The 16303-nt window shown below is 45.3% G+C and overlaps 1 protein-coding gene and 1 non-coding gene across 2 annotated transcripts; one reads left to right on the top strand and one right to left on the bottom strand.

Moving 5' to 3' along the window:
* Positions 1-358: 358 nt before the first annotated feature.
* Positions 359-13049, bottom strand: FAM83A (family with sequence similarity 83 member A). The gene is made up of 5 exons (XM_010299858.2): positions 12752-13049; positions 11948-12557; positions 8894-9061; positions 7272-7396; positions 359-2560 (listed from the first exon to the last, which is right to left on the bottom strand). The coding sequence occupies exons 2-5, from the start codon at positions 12521-12523 to the stop codon at positions 2014-2016; spliced, it is 1416 nt and encodes a 471-aa protein (XP_010298160.2). The 5' UTR covers positions 12524-12557; positions 12752-13049; the 3' UTR covers positions 359-2013.
* A 1699-nt stretch (positions 13050-14748) lies between these two features.
* On the top strand, positions 14749-14821 carry TRNAM-CAU (transfer RNA methionine (anticodon CAU)). The gene has a single exon. It is a non-coding gene; the product is annotated as a tRNA-Met (tRNA).
* Positions 14822-16303: the final 1482 nt, after the last annotated feature.

Consider the following 16303-nt stretch of genomic DNA (forward strand, 5'->3'; position numbering starts at 1 on the left):
TCCTTCATGGATGTCATGGGCCATGGCCTGAGGACATGAAGGACACGAAGGCTTCAGAGTTAGCGGGATACAAACTTCTCCCCATATCCCCCTCTGTGCCACCCCCAGTTGGGCCACAACAGGATCAGGGAACTGAACCAAATTTAGAAAAAAAAAAAAAAAAACACCAAAAAAACCTACCCCAACCTTTATTAGGCTGGGGGGACACGTATGTTGAATTCTGTTCCTGTTGATTTCAGAAGAAACAAAACGTGTTTCCTCTTCCCCTGTGCTCCGACTGTATGGAACTTACTTAGTGTTTGGAAGAGAAGACAGTAAGGTGCGCAAGGCAAGAGAATGTGAAGAAACAAAATGATTCTTAAAGGGATTTTAATGAAAGTCATCTCTTTTATTTCAATGGTTGCCATATTTAGATCATTAAGTAGAATTGTCATAGGAATGAAAATCAACTTTCCCTTCTTCCCAAGGAATCTGAAAAATGTTGCTATGTACAGAATTTACAATTATATGCAATAGTTTATTGTTATTCTGGAGTCCAAAATTTGATTTTGCAGGTAAAAATGTCCACACCAAAGCTAGTAGAGGATATGGCCATCCTGTACCTTTCATAATGTTCTGTAAATGTTACCGGTATAGTTTCAAAATGATTGCTCTTCCAAGGATGAGAAACTTTCCTCACCTGAGAGCTAGCTGCTGCATACAATTTTCATCATTCAGAGCCTAAATAATTAAATTGCATTCCTTTTCTTTTTGAGCAGGTGAGAAGTCAGGGCGAGATGTGCAAATACATTTAGGTTTCTGTTTTCTGTTGGAGTCAGATGAAAGATGATATAAAGCAGGTGTTAAAAAAATCCACTGATAAATCAATCTAGATGTTAGGTATCTAGAAACTATGGGATTTGGATAGAAATCCTTTGTTTCATTAATTTTCTTACTATTTTTTGCCCTTCACTTATAGAATCTTCCTTTGTTTTCATGGATTATTTGGCAGAAAGTTTTTCTGCTTTTCTGCTGCTGAACTTGTAAGTCCCTCTGTAACTGTATTCAATGGGGACTACAGACACGAGTTTCTCTTTAAAAGTTAGAAGCCTTGAAGAACTCTGAAATAAACCGTTGTTATCTCTAACTTAATGTTCAACCAAACGACCACTGAGAGGCTTTCTAAGACCCATGTGCTATTAAATGAATTGGAACTCAGTCCTGGTGCATTACTAGTAGGACTAGCTGCTTCACTCAGCTTCATTTTCCAGTCTGAATCTACACAGATTATCTACAATAAGGAAAATTGCTCTGAGCTGGTGGGATTGGAAGTTTGTAACAAAGCGTGCTGGAACGCACCCATGTTGCTAATGAGTGTAAGCGAGTGTACGGTGGCTGCGAGATGTCCTCCATACCCTGAATTGTTGGTCTGGGTCCATGTCCTGGTTAGCAGGCCCCCTCCTAGAAATCCTGCGAAGAGACGTCCTTGCTGTGCGTTTCCAGCGGTCAGCTCGCAGACAGTGCAGCGATAGAAACTGTGCTTTCCCATCAGCCCTGAAGGAGTCCTCCTAAATCAAGACGGAGGTGTGATGACAGCAGGAAGGTAGACTGCTGCTGCCAGCATCACCTCAAATCGGCACGTAAATAGCAGCCTTCAGTCTCCTTATGCATTACATAAAATGCATAGTAATAAACTTTCAGGTGTCTGGCCATATGGAAAACAGTTAACCTCCTAAATCTCCTGCTACGCAAATATGCTACTGAGGGCAGGCGATAGGGCAGCAGCAGCATTGCACCATGAGCAGCATTGTTTAGATGTGTTCTTCCTGGGATCGTGAGGCACCCAAGGTTTACGTGTTAGCAGGCTTGGCTTTTTAATTAGGGAAACGAAGCATCCATAAGCAGCAAAGCAAAACAAGAGGCTTGAAATCATCCTCATTTTGTATTATACAGAATTTCTATATTCATCAGTACACAAGCGATTGCTAAACAGGTCCTCGCTACATTTACTTGCAATTCAAACCAAGGTGGTTATTATGCAAACAGGTTAGCTTTGTGGAGGCATCTCCAGGGTGAGCTTAACCCTGTCCTGTTTGGTTCCTCTTGTCTAAGTCTTATAGGTCTGTAAATGTTCATGTTGTTGTACAGAACCGCGGAGTTATCGGCCACATAGTGTGGCTGATAGTAGTTAGCCTGGATGGCCTTCTGCGGTGGCGGGGGTGTGAACGAGACGTAGCTGTGGAAGGAATTAACTCTATGGAGAGGTGACTGGGGGGTGAAGTTGCTGCTGAATATGAGAGTTCTTGGGGGTTGCTTGGTCTGGTGGGTGCTGCCAGCTGAGAGGCTGCTGAAGGGGTCGGAAAGAGTGTTAGCGCTTCCCTCGTTGCTGTCGGGGAGGCTGCGCTGGGGGGCCCAGCTCTTGCTGAACAGGAAGGGCATGGTGCGCGGCGGGGACTTGGGTCCCCTCACTGGCTTGGACAGCGCGTAAAGGTGTCGGAACTCTTCATCAAACAGCTCCACAACTTGACCTGTGAACTTGGAGAGGAGGTTGCGGTGAACCTGGCCGCATAACCATGTGAAGCTGGAAGGAGAGACAAGGTAAGGGTTAGCGTCAACCTCAGCCATTAGGAACTGGAGATCCCTGCAGGGGTGTGCGAAAGGCAAATGCGCTTTACTGCTGAAGCTTCTTGTCCAAACACAGGATGAAGATGGTGTCACAGTTGAATTTCAGGTCAGTTCACATCAGTGCTCTTTGACTTGGATCAAGCTTTGTTATTGCAGCTGCCTCTAAAACCTTCAAGAAACCTTGTAAAAGCTATACAACCTTCTCAGGGAAGTGGTGTTCCAGATGCACCACAGGACTAAATGGCAGATACAACACCAAAGGTTTAGGTGTCTGTGCTGTGGAAAGGAGTTTAGACCCTTTCGGGTCTCTCTCGGGTACCTCTCTGCCATGCAGAATGCTTAAATTAAGGTCTTACCACCTCTTGTCTGCACACACATAAACGGAACCTTCCCTGCAGAATGCTGCGCCAGTTGGTAACTCTCACCCACTTAAAACTGACATTAGAAAGACTAGCGAAAAATAACCATCCTTTGTTTTCATTTTGCCGTGCTTTTTCTCCATTGGTCAAGAGAAACACATAAAAACCCAATCTCGCTGTCACATCCTACTCGCACAAAACAAACCGTCACACCCGACACACTTATTTTCTTCACTACAGAGAAAATGAAATTACAAATATTTCCTACAGCCTTTCCAAAAATAAAAATACCCTTTGCTATAAAGTAAGAAACACCACAACAGTTTTCATTCTGGTAGTCCAGAAATACACCTTAGGATACCCCATGGCTTTTAAATTATTTTTCTTTTATGTTCTTCCCTAATCCACTTGGCAAACAGAAATTTGTGCTCTTTTGCAAAACCACAAACCAGCTTGGTTGTGCTGTGCAGGCTGCCTTGTCTAAGCAGCAGCAGCATCAATAAAATGAACATAGTTGAGAGGATGAAATGTAATTACTCCCTGATCTGACGGGGCTCGAGCTGTGCAGCAGAGGATACGGAGCAGCACTGGATTTGAACCAGAGGTTATTCTGTATTGGCAAAACTCTGCCCTGGTTATTCCTTTGTGACTTTATTAGCTATGCTGGATTTGCACAAGGATTGCTGAGAGCCAGATTTGGCTGTAGGTGTGTGCATTTTAAATCTTGTTCTTGTCATGTTTTGACAAAACTGTGAAACTCAGTGGGACTGACAGCCTGAGCTAACACAAAGGGAGTAAAGACAGACGATTTACATCTGCCCGTTCGGAGCATTCTTAAAGAGGGTTGGGTTTGGGGCATACGGTGGTTTTATACTGTTGATTCAGGAGCAAGGGGAGGAGTGAAGAAATCACCAGCTCAATGCCTCCAGGCAACCCTACAGTATATACCGTGCATTTTATGATTGGACATGAAAATGTATGGTAAGCTACCAGAATGCAGGTACTTCTCATCCACTTTATTCAAATCATTCTAAATATGGACAAAACCTCGGGAGCCGAGATAAACAGCACAGCAAGCTAACTCCCTGCTGTGTGGGTAACATCTGCTGTGCTAGCTCAACATTGCCTTTATTCACTAAGAAGCGCTCTCTAAACCTTTGCACGTCTTTCGTCTAACTGTTAAGGAGGTAATAAGCCAGGAACAAATACAAACCCACACACAATTAGCTTGGGATATCTATGCTGAAGGTTACAAACTCGTGAAAGGGCTGAGGTGTGGAGTGGCAGGGTTGTATTTTATGTGCTAGAGATATAGCTAGTTTACAAAAGAAAACTTAGAAATAAAAACCAATTACACTTACAAATGGCTTTTAAAAACCCAACAAAATCAGAGGAACAAACTGTTGGGCGCCATTTTGATAATTTACTCCACATGTAGCTTTCTGGAGTACCTGACGGACAGATACTCATTTGTGGCTCATCGATCCTATCTGTAACCTTTGTAAGCAGAGAAAGTTGGATCCAATTAATAGCCCAAAGGTTCTCCATGGACTGGTGGCAAATGGGTCAGCTGCAAAGTAACCTGTTTATGTGTGTGCATGAGACCTGCATGATTTTAGACAAACGTTCGTGGACTTCATGTAGTGAGTCACAGCAATTTGCATTCTGTGCACTTTGCTGAAGAACAAAGCAGAACTTGGCATAAAGACTTAACAAGTTTTCATTGGCTTCATTCTAAGAGGAAATTTATTGTTTAGGTTTTAGGCCCTGTTTTGCTCCGTAGATTACAGTTCCAAGTGCTCTTTTGGGAAAGGCTCAAAGAAGTCTGTTACTGTCACTGTCTGCCCAGAAGGATCATTCTTCTACCAGGCCTCTTTGAGTGAAGCACATCAGAAAGAAAAGAAAGCACAAAGAAGTACTGCCTAGCTTGGGGCCAAAGCTATATCACAAATTCAGTCACTAATAGATACTTCTCAGCCATCTTTCCAGGGCTTTGTTCCAAAACCTATGTCCTGCTCTGGATCCTTTCATTTATGGTTGTCTCAATCAAAACCCACCTCTCCCATCCAATCTTCATCTGCATTGGACTTGTTTTTTTTCCTGCGTGTACCCTCTGCATTACTGCAGCTGCAGTTCATTAGGGATGCTCTCGTCCCTTGTGCCTACAGTGCTACAGTAACGTGCAGCATTTAATCTGAAACAGAAGGACTGGGTTTTTCAGTTGAGCTCAGGTTTGAATTAACCTATGTGTTAGTGTTGCCTGCTGGTGGGATAACCTTTGTATAAGAAACCTGCTCAGCTCCTGCCTGCCATGTGCGGCAGGACCACATTTATCCACACTGACCCAAGCAATGGCTTTTTAATGTGTTTTTGAAAACCACTCCAGAGCAGGAGATGCCACAGACTCGGTGGGGGTTCCTTTGCCTCTAAGTAGTTGCTGGATTCAGTCCTCTTAGTTGTCCATTAGGCAAATACATTTTGTCCCCAAACACTTTGGCTAGAAGCAGTGAGCCAGGGTCCCTTTTAGAGCAGTATGTCTGGAAGGGCTGTTATTTCCTCAGCCTGTTCCCCGAACTGCTATTACAAAGTCATGCAGGGCACAGCACTTTTAGGTGAAATTTGCTGTTGTATCAGTTTTAAGATCTTTTGTATTAGTTTAAGATCTATTCCAATTTGATTTCCAACAAATGCATTGCAGAAGAGTTTGAGTCTGTTTTACTCAACCACATTCTTGATTATATCTGCAGAAGTTGGTGGATAAAATTTAGGGATAACGGAAAACTTTCCGATTAATAAAGCAAGAGCTAGCAAGCCTACAGAAATGCCATGTACTGACAGCCAGCTATAACCCGTGTGAATCTGCAAACTGGTGCTGAGCATGCTGAAGTTAAATAGTGTATAGATTTGTTCCTCCCCACCCTCTCTGCTTGCTTGCTGGATAGGGAATTACGTAGTTTGACAAGGTTCTTGAGGTTAGAAGATATTGCAACAGCAGTAGGGAATGACAGAAGTGACTCTGCACAGGACTTTGAGGGTTTTTCTTTTTTTTTTTTTTAGGATTGAAAATATAAGCCAAAAGGAAGCTTCTTGGCTAAAGAAAATAGATCTTGTTCTGTCTCTCTTCTCCCACACATCCTTCAGTTCTACTCTCTCTATAAATCTCTGTTGCATTTCTACACTTTGGTGAGGGATTAAAAAAAAACCCAACTGAAAGAACAAGAAAACCACAGAGCGGCCAATTAAAAAAACCCCACAACCAACCACTCTGAGTGTTCACTCATTTTTGTCTGATGGTTCATTTGGAAATGGAATGAAAACTGGATGCCCATCTCTGTGGACAGTTGAGCTCCTGCAGCCTATGCTAACGCCACGTATTCACCTTTACCCTCCTTACTATAGTTACGTAATCTTCCTGGTGGCACAGTTTTATCAGACTAGATGCATTTAAGCCTCCAATTCATAAACCAGGATTAAGAAAAACAATCATCTCATGCTTTTAATTAAATAATCACCTCTAATTTTTCTCTCTCATCTTTTTGTACCTGGATTTCTAGGATACACTTCAGTCATTTGTGTAGCTTATCTATGTAGTCATGAGGCGTAGGAACTTTATTTGATGCAAGCTCAGAGTCTCCTGAAATTCACTGGCCTGAGGATCTTGGATCTTAATTAAAAACCCAGTTGTTGAGATGCTACATCCTCTACATGAAATAATTTTAGCAACACAAAAGTGGAGAGTTACAGACTCAGCTCACAAAAAAAAAAAAAAAAAAAGAAAAAGAAAAAAGGGAAGGTACAACAGTCACATAGAGACATACTGCCTACCTGTTAATGAAACACAAGAAAAAAACAGTAAGTCTCTGAAGTATTTCTGTTTTCCCTTTAATCACTGAACTTGTCATATGAAGAACAAATCCTCAGATAAGCTGAGTGACATATGCTACATTAAGGGATCCTGAGGGAGATGGAAATGTACCATGTCTCATGATCACAGCATCTGAGGACTCAAACAATGAGGAAAACATAATACTAAGCTATATATATTTCTAGTTCTGCTCCAGGGCTACAAAGTTGTTTATGTTAGTTTCTGAACATTTAAATTAAATACCATGCTCCATAAAGAACTACCATCAGCTTTAAAGCAAGTTAAATGAATTTTTGAAAAAATGTCACATATTTGAAAACATGAGAATTTTTTGTTCAAACAACCTTCTCACCCATCCAAAAATTTCCATGGCACTTTTTTGTGAAGTAACATTAAAAATCATAGAAGACCACCTAGGCATGAACTGCAATGGCTTATCTCACCTGTAAGATCCAGAAAGTACGTATCTCCAGTCAGATATAAGAAATTTTTCTTGTATTTGTCCTGAAAATTTCCTGCCTGATTTGGCACAGTAAACCTCTCCAGTAACACTGCGGACTGAAATATTCTGTAAAGAAAAAAAAAAACCAGAGTCAATTCCTTTTTTTTTTTTTTTAATTAAAAATCAGAAGGAAAGGGTCCTTTTCACCCACTGCCTTTACCTGTTCACTTCCCCAATGTCTGTTATGATTTCTTCATGGACTCTCCAATGTTTTATTTGAAGGTTTGAGGCTAGAAGAAACCTAGCCAAGCTCTTTCACCTGCCACAGGCTTACTTGTTTCAATGGGGATATAAACCTGCATGGAAATTCACACAGATGGAGCTGTGCTGCATAACGATAACCGATGCTACACCAACCGAAATGAGTACGAGATGTGTCCCTAGCTGAGAGCAGTCTGTTACCTCCGCTGACACCCCAGCAACAATTCGCTCTAGCTATAAGCTCTCTTGTTTTACATATGGCCTAATACAGCAGGACAAAACCTCTGCTCTCTCAATCCACCTGGGCCAGCAAGGACATACATGCTGCTCTTCTAGTGCAGCCCAGATGAATGCCGTCCTGCAGGGTCAGGTGTGAGTGTAGAAGAAGGTCAATTTGGCCCACGCGATGCTCTGTGCTGTCCTTGTACTTAAGCAAGCGTATTTAAGGTAGGCCAGGCACCCAGACCTGACTCTGCTGTCCGTACGCACGCTTTGCAGAATCAAGGCCGTAGCAAATGAGCGGCACCAAGGATTTGGCTCACACATTGTCGAAGCCTGCGTATTGTAGCAGCATACTTACAACAAATAGCACAGGCTTGTTCTTCCTAAGGAGTGGTGACTTACAGACATGCAAACACTGTTATGAGCATGTTTTATGGATTTCAATTTCTTTATATGTTTGGGGTGGAATTCAGCTGTTGAACACAGGTGTCTGCTGCACATAAGATGCCCTCAGGTCTCCTGCCTGCCCTCCAGCTGCCGTTCCAGAAGGCAGTTGCCTCTGTGGTATTAGCCATCCCCATGAACGTGCCACAGGTGCCCTGCAGCATCTCAAGCAACAACTGAAACGGTCCCTAGGAGGTGATTTTTAAGATCAGTTCCCTCTGGTGCAGATGAAGGCAGACTAAGGTAACAGCCAGCTAACTGAGAAAACAGAGCTTTAACAACATGGTTTTATCAGAAACCACCTAGTGCAACCAAGGTATTGCCATGCAAAAGAGTTTTGTGTGCCTGCTACGTGTGGCTGCCAGACCGCAGCTGCTGCAGAGTTACTAAAAAGAAGCAGTTGTAATGCTTATGTTACACACCTCTACTACGGGACTTACCTCTGTTTTAAGACTTCAGGGCCACGATCAGTTTCATCTAAGGACTTAATGGAAATGCCTCAACTTCCCATAAAATCCATGGAAAAATGTAGGCATCTTCAGAGGGGAATTAGATGTGCTAATGCTACGTCTGGAAATCTCTTGTTCCCTTTTAATTACAAGGTGGACTGACCCCAGCATAACCACGCTTCTAGCTCAGAGTGCCTTAAGTTAGGCAGATGAATCTAGGCCTAAGAGTTTCAGAGAGCCACAGTACCTTGAAGAGCTCCTCAGCAATTTGCAACTTGTCACACATCTCTGAGAAGAGATTTATATTGCCATGATCAAGCAACAGGTAGACAAACACCATGCGCTTGTTAGCTGCCTCCAGGAGGTCACAAAGAATCTCAGTGTCTGTGAACACATCCATCACGATAGCGAGCACCTAGGGGAAAAAAGCAGAGGCATTAGCAGAGTCAATTTACATAACTTAAGGTTGTCTGTGAGGCCACCGAAATGTAGTTTATTTGTTTCAAAAAATATTCCAACAAACACAAATCTTCGGACATACATGTGGATATTCCTTCTGGTTTTCTCCCTAAGTGCGTGAATCAGTAAATCAATGAGACATCTTGCTTCCTTGTTTTATTGCTCATATAAAGCCAATATAACATGCAACATACACACTTCAGTTAAGGTCTTTTGCTCATAAAACACAAGATGACCCACGAATTTGTAGGTGAGATTTCATCACTAGGAAACACATTGAAGCACTAATCGGAGAATAATAAGGATGTGGGTAAAATAAGAGATGGTAGCCCTTGCCAAATGGCTGACTAGCTTTAGTAAGTCACATGCATTTAGCAAGAATCACTGGATGACGCTTTCTCTGTTACGACTTACGCCTGGAACGGTCCTGGCTCTAAATCCTCACTCTGTCATTGATGGTGGTGTGACAGACTGCAACAGCTCCATCTTTTTTTTTTTTTAAGTAATGATTTATAAACTAATTGTTTCAATTTAACCATACATCCATGCTTTCCAATTCACAACTAGCAGGACAGTGTGTAAAAGTCTCAGGACTGGGCATAAAAGCCCCAATAGCTACTTCAATTCACAGGCTCCAGCCAGCATGGATGGAGGGAACTGTAAATGTGATTGATATAAAACCACTCCCATACTTTAGCCCCTAGGCTCAGCATTGGGCACAGCCTCATGCAGGTTCTGGTCTTCATTGACGTCTGCTACTGTCCATGGAAAGGGTCATCTCCCCAGGGCAATTCAGCCCAGCTAATACCTGACTGACTTACCTTCAGAAGGTGCTGATTTCTCCATCAACTAGAAAGGGAACCCTTGGTAATTGCACTCACAGGATATCATCTTCAATCAAAACAAACTTTACAGTATCTCTGCACATCTGTCTTACTAATTGCTTCCAACTTGCACTGAATCTTACTCTAAAACCTGCGGCCACACCTGCCAGCAAGCTTATTTCTTTCGCCCCCGCGAGGAAATCCTACAAGACCAAGCACATCCTGTGCAGACAGCATCCTGTTCAGGCAAGCCAAATTACTTGGGGAGCAGTGAGGATCCCACACCTTCCTCCTGCTGCCAAAGCACGGTGCTTCAGAAGGAGCCTTGCCAGCACCAGGTAAGTGGCAAGTACAATTATGTCCAATATCTCACATCCACACTTCCTGTTAACTCACTTGGTCTTTTTAAATGGCACACTACTGCATCCAGCCTCACCACAGCTCCAGACCACTCTCTCCAGTACTGCTTTTTCACCAGCTGTTCCCAATTCGTATTTCTGCACCTGACTTTCCTCTTACTTGCAGTACTTCTTGCTTCTTTTGCCCAAATTTCATTTTATGATTCATGTCTATTCCACAAATGTGTTAAGATTATATTACTGCTCACCAATCCTTTGCAGTGTGATGTCATCAACAAACAGCCTTTATTCTGTTGTTAATGGATATATCAAATTCTAGGCTATCCAGGATGCATTCGTATCAGATACTAATTAATAAATGCTTCCATAGAAAAACTGCACTCAAAAAGCAGTTGCCAAATTTATATTGTAAGTGTTGCTCCAGCACCCTCTTGTAATGTAAATGACATGGTTAAGAAGGTTGTGTGAACCATGGATTTATATTACATTTCCCACTTTTTTTCCTACAAGTTTTGTACTCTTGGGATAGAAAATTGGCCTGGGTTGATACTTTACCTGATGCTTATTTTATTTTTCCAGAGACATTTCATCTGTTACTATATCTTTGTGATGCTGCCAACCTAAAATGACTGATCTAGAATTCCCCCGATATGCCGAGCACTCGTAGCTTTTGACAGGGTACTTGCCAACACAGATTCTTCTCCCCTGCCATTATACTCGGTGTTATCGGACCCAGCACTTGCCGTTGCAGGAGAATAATAAAGTGAAAGTCTGTAACTCCAGCAGGCTCCACAGCCTGGTTTTGTTCCTGACCGTTCCCCTGTGAAACTGCCTGTGGCATCTCGAGTTTATACAAGGGGAGAACTCCCAGATGATGGTAAACACAGCCCTGAAATGTCAATTTTTTTTTCCCAGGAAAACCGGAGAGCTGCCAGAACACACATAACAGAGGCTTTTTGTCCCCCTCCAGCTGCTCAGCTTCTGGTTTCCCAGTGCGTGGGCAGCCTGGCTTGTGGCTGGCACCTCTCTGTGGCCCCCCATCACTTGTCTGGTGTCAGGGGCATCATCCGCACCTTTCCCACATGCCGAGTTACACCGCAGAGTCTCTGTATGGAGCCCATGTGGCATTGTTAGTGACACTGACAAAGTATTAGGATGAAAGGTATTTTTTCAGAGTAATTTCCTTCCTCTGGGGATGGCTGCTGGCACACCAGCCCTTCTTCAGGCTCCCCTTCACCCACATCTCCCACTAATTCCCCTAAAACAATTGCCAGTGGCTCAGAGCTTAGTTTACCTTAATTCTTATTATCTGTGCAATGATTTGAACAGAGCAAACCATCCTGCTGGTGATGCATGACAAGAAGGGACAGAGCCCAGCTACCCTTTCTATGGCACATTTGCTCCACCAGGTTAATGGGAGTTTAAAAGAAGAGGGAATGCTTTTTTATGTCACCAACATAAAAAGGTGTTGGTGTGAGTACAAAAAAAAAAAAAAAAGCACTACCTGTATTCAACAATAGGCTCTTTACAGCCACTTCCTACAGCAAAGCTACACTGCAATACACAAGGCTGGCTCGGATCAAACACTGCGGTTACTTGATCTTTTTAAGAGCAGGAAGACAACCGAGTGCAGAGGGAACAGCAATTCTCTCCCCATACCTGAGTGGTCTTGTTGATGTACCGGCGTATGATGTCTCTAATGTTGCTGTTCTTCTCTGTTTGGAAATACACAGTGGCGGTGGATTTTTCCTTTAAATAGGGCTTCTCCGCTGTAATCCATGTATGCAGCAGAGCTGGCTCACTGCTGTCAGAAATGGTGGGGAAGTAGGTCCCTGAAGGGAGCGACCCGGCATCGTTCTGCTTTGGCGCAGCCGCCCCATCAGCAGCCGGGGGCTCCTGTGCATAATAGGACTCCCTGGCGTTATCCTTGATGTACTGAGCTTCCACGGAGGAGAGGAAATCCACCTCGCCCTCTTTGCTTAAAGTTTCAAGGTAAGAATCTGTCCCACCATCCAGGAAGGCATCGGTGGCCAACCTTATGCTTTCGTTGTGGCTGAAATCCGCTTTTGTCAACTTCGGGCACTGGTTCTTGATATCCTCCAACCTTTTCCTTATTTTGCCCATGTGTCTGGAGTGGCTCATGGCTCTTTGTCGCAGCAGCAGATCTGCAGGGCAGGCACTGTGCATATGCACGGCGCAGGCAGCGCAATCGTCCTTCTTGTTTGGAGACTGCATTCTGGTGTGAAATCGCCTCGGCTCAACGAATTAACTATGAATAAAAATAAAGAGATCTTATTACCTCAGGCAAATTCACACTCCCTGATTTTGTTGGTACAATTATCTTAAAAAAAAAAACAAAACTGAAGCTTGGTTTTCAGGTGGTGGTGTACTTCGGCAACAATCTATTTCCAGATGGGACATAAGTGCAACGCTGATTAGATCGCTTATCTGAGAGGCACCCACCTCAGCCCCAGGGCATCTGAAGGATTCGAGTCCAATTACCAGGGCCCTCCGATTCTGATTCGGTCGTATTTCCCTTCCTGTTGCATCCTGTGAAATGTGAGCGAGGAAAGCTCTCAAGCAAAAGCAGGTAGGCTCCCAAGCATTGTTGCACAATCTTCAAAACAGCTTGAGGCTTCTCTGTCTTCCCATAGGATTCATTAGGGAGCAAAACCAACTCTGAACTGGGACAGAGACATCAGCCATGTCCATAGCTTCAGAACAGCAGAAAGGATCACGGACTCTTGTCTGCACCTACATGTTGCCAGGCAGGCTTAAAAATAGACTTGAACTTCGTCACTGTGCCCCGTTCACAGTATGTTGCTATTACCACGGACGATTCACTCGTTTAGTTCTTTAAAGCTTTGTGACTATGCCATCCTATTAAAAGAAAAATACCCCTTCCCAAACATCCTGAATATTTTGTGGAGGGAGGGTTGTGAGCTGGCCTCAAAGCATCAGAAATACAAACACTCATCACTTGATTGTGCACATTTAGGGCTGTTTGGTTGGGTTTTTTTTTTTTTTTTTCCGGGCTGCAGCTTCTGGAGTCACGTTGTCCCCGTGGCAGCTCGGCTGCTGTGTCATTAGCAGGACAGAGGCGCAGGTTCGCAGCGGGGTGAGAGGCGCAGTGCCTCTGGGGAGCCAGGCCGACTGGTATGACTGCGCGGGGGTGAGGAGAGGCAGGGCGGGAAGGCACCCTGCCTGAGGTACGCCATAAATACCTGTGTGCATGCTTTTACGCAGAGGCACGTGTGACACAGTTTTCTCACGCAGGTTGAGTTTGCCCTCACTCTGCGTAGCTCTGCATCCATAAAACAGTGTGCCATGGCTCCAGAGGGGAGTGCAGGATTAAGGGGACACGCCAGTCTGGGCTCTTGCACCGGGGCATGGGCTGCTGAGGGCGCATCTGAGTGGGGAAAGGGTCCTGCCACTCTGACCAGCATGCACAGGAGCTTGGACATCTTCAGAGCCACTCAGAGTGACACAGGCCCAGTCTTTCCAGGGTAGCTTCCCAGATTCTGGGTCTGGGTCTGTGTCAGATGCCTTATGGGAGAAAAAAAGGGAATTATACGTGAGGATATATATAAAAAAAAATATGAAAAGAGAAAAGGGTATGAAATGGCTCAGCTTTTAATCCCGCAGCCACGGAAGGCAGGAAAAACCCACCTGGGGGCCAAGGAGAGGTGGTGGCGGGGCCCATCCCTGAGCTCCCGCTGTGATCTTAAAAACTATCCCATCCCTCCCCCCCACCCCCAACATCCGCCCGCAGCTGTCAGACGCAGCCAAAAGTCACTAATTATCTACTGACCTGTTCTGCGCAATTATGCCGAAAATGATGCCACCTAATTAACCTGACGTGCAAGATTGCACCCTGTCAACACTGATCAGGGCCTCCCCGTGCCCTGCAGGGCCATCACCCCCCCACCCTGGCCAGGGCCAGCACTGGCACCTTGGGTCCCACACAATCACCCCAATGTCCCACATGGTCACCCCAATGTCCCACACAGCAGGCGCCTCCCCGCAGGCCAGCCAAGGTTGTCATCATGGGGCCTCACACTGTCACCCCAGGGAACCCCTGTTGTCACCTGGGGTCCCACACAGTGACTCCCATGTCCCACATGGCCACCACAGGATCCCACACCAACGCTGTCAGGGCCCACACGGTCACCCTGGAGCTCCATAGTCACACAAAACCCCACACCGTCTCCACCGGACCCCATTCAGTCACTGTGGGGTCCCACACGGTCACTCCGAGGCCTCCCGCGATCACCGCGGGGCCCTCCGGCAGGAAGCCCGCTAGAGCAGCCAGAGGAAGGACCGGGCCGGGCCCAATCGTCCCCGTCGCCCCTCGTCCTCCCTCAGCGAGGACTGAGGCGGCCGCCGGGCCCTCAGAGATCCTGACGGGGCGGGGCCGAGGGGCAGCGTCGAGACCCAACGCGGGGAACCTTTATACAGCCGCCTCGTTAGCGCAGTAGGTAGCGCGTCAGTCTCATAATCTGAAGGTCGTGAGTTCGATCCTCACACGGGGCAAAGGCGGATGACTCTTTTTGTTCCTTCCCGCCGGACGAAAGGAGCGGCGGGACGAACCTCTCCCGGCCGGGCCCCGGACCCGCTCAGCTCGCCCGGCAGCGTCGGGGCCGCACGGCCCTTCTGGCTGCGGCCCCCGCGCTTTTAGCTGCAACAAAACCGCTTTCTAACCCCTCAGCTTTGTCGCTGCTGCTGTCGTGATTTAGGAAGGTGTACTTCTAGGGCGAGAGCTTGTGGTCTCACGGAAATGTCTGCAGTGTATGTTCTTTAAAAATGCACTTTTGCAGAGTGTTTTCTGCAGTCAAGCTGTTTGCAAGCCCATTTCAGCATTTGGGAGTGGGGAAACGGGCCTCGCTCCTGCGGCGTGCTGTGGGGTGAACATGGCGCAGGCAGGGCCAGGGGGTCCCGCAGCCCCCAGCAGCGGGCAGGGACGAGGGGCACGACAGGGCACCAGCGCCCGCCTGCTGGAAACACTCCAGTTAGCATATTTCTAACTGTAACATTTTTACAAACCGTAAGTGTATACACATATGGCCCAAGGTGCTAGCCAAAAACTTTTTGAGTTTATTTTCTCCCTTTAAATATAGAAATAATCACATGTAAACTCCAAGACAGTCACCAGAAAAAGGCAATTTTCTCATCTATTCCGTCTGCTTCCCAAAGATGGTCTTTGCTCGCTGCATTTTGATCCCTTTGAAAAGGAAAGATGCCTCTTCCCTGCACTCTGCTGAGGTCTGCGATGAGATTTCTGTGGATCCCAGTCACTACTAATGCAACTGTTTTCCTGTTCCAGACACAGAGGATGCTAACGTGAGGATAACTAAGTACTTCTGCATGTTTAGGTCTTCATGTAATTTAATGAGAGAGGCTGCTGTCAGCCTCAGGTGACAAAGAATTTACAGGTATCATCTGGATCTGCCCTCCATGCGGTGCTTCAGCACCCACGGGGCACCACAAGCAGTCCCGCTCTGACACTGCTGCCCCAAAGAGCATCAGCAAAACCCTAGAGGAAGCAGAAAAAATTAAGCTCCAGGTCCTCATGTTTTATATAAAGCCAACTCTACTCCTGTATCAGCATTGTGTGCAGCAATTGCGAATGATTCAGTTTATTTTACTCTGCCTCATTCTTTTTTACTATAACAGCACATAATGTTCTACTCTTGGGTCAAAAACATCAGCTGGTGAAAATCTGCCTAGCAGCATGAAGAACAGTGTATTTATTTAGATCCTCTCTCCCCTTCTTTCTCATGAAATGAACCTGCTAATATGTATAACTACTGTAAGTATCTCAGCAACAGAGGTTCCACAGCCTCTCTGGGCCTTGTTTTCAGTGTCTGGCTCTCAATGGAAAGGATTTTTTTCTCTAATTGCAAATTTACCTGCTGCAAGTTGTAGAATCCACTTACACATCACTGACAAAACCAACGTTTTAACAGTCTGTATTTTCTTCATGTTGTGGCATTCACTAGAACAAATAAAGCACAC

The sequence above is a fragment of the Balearica regulorum genome, chromosome 2 (genome assembly GCF_011004875.1).
Source record: "Balearica regulorum gibbericeps isolate bBalReg1 chromosome 2, bBalReg1.pri, whole genome shotgun sequence".
Classification (NCBI taxonomy): Eukaryota; Metazoa; Chordata; class Aves; order Gruiformes; family Gruidae; genus Balearica; species Balearica regulorum.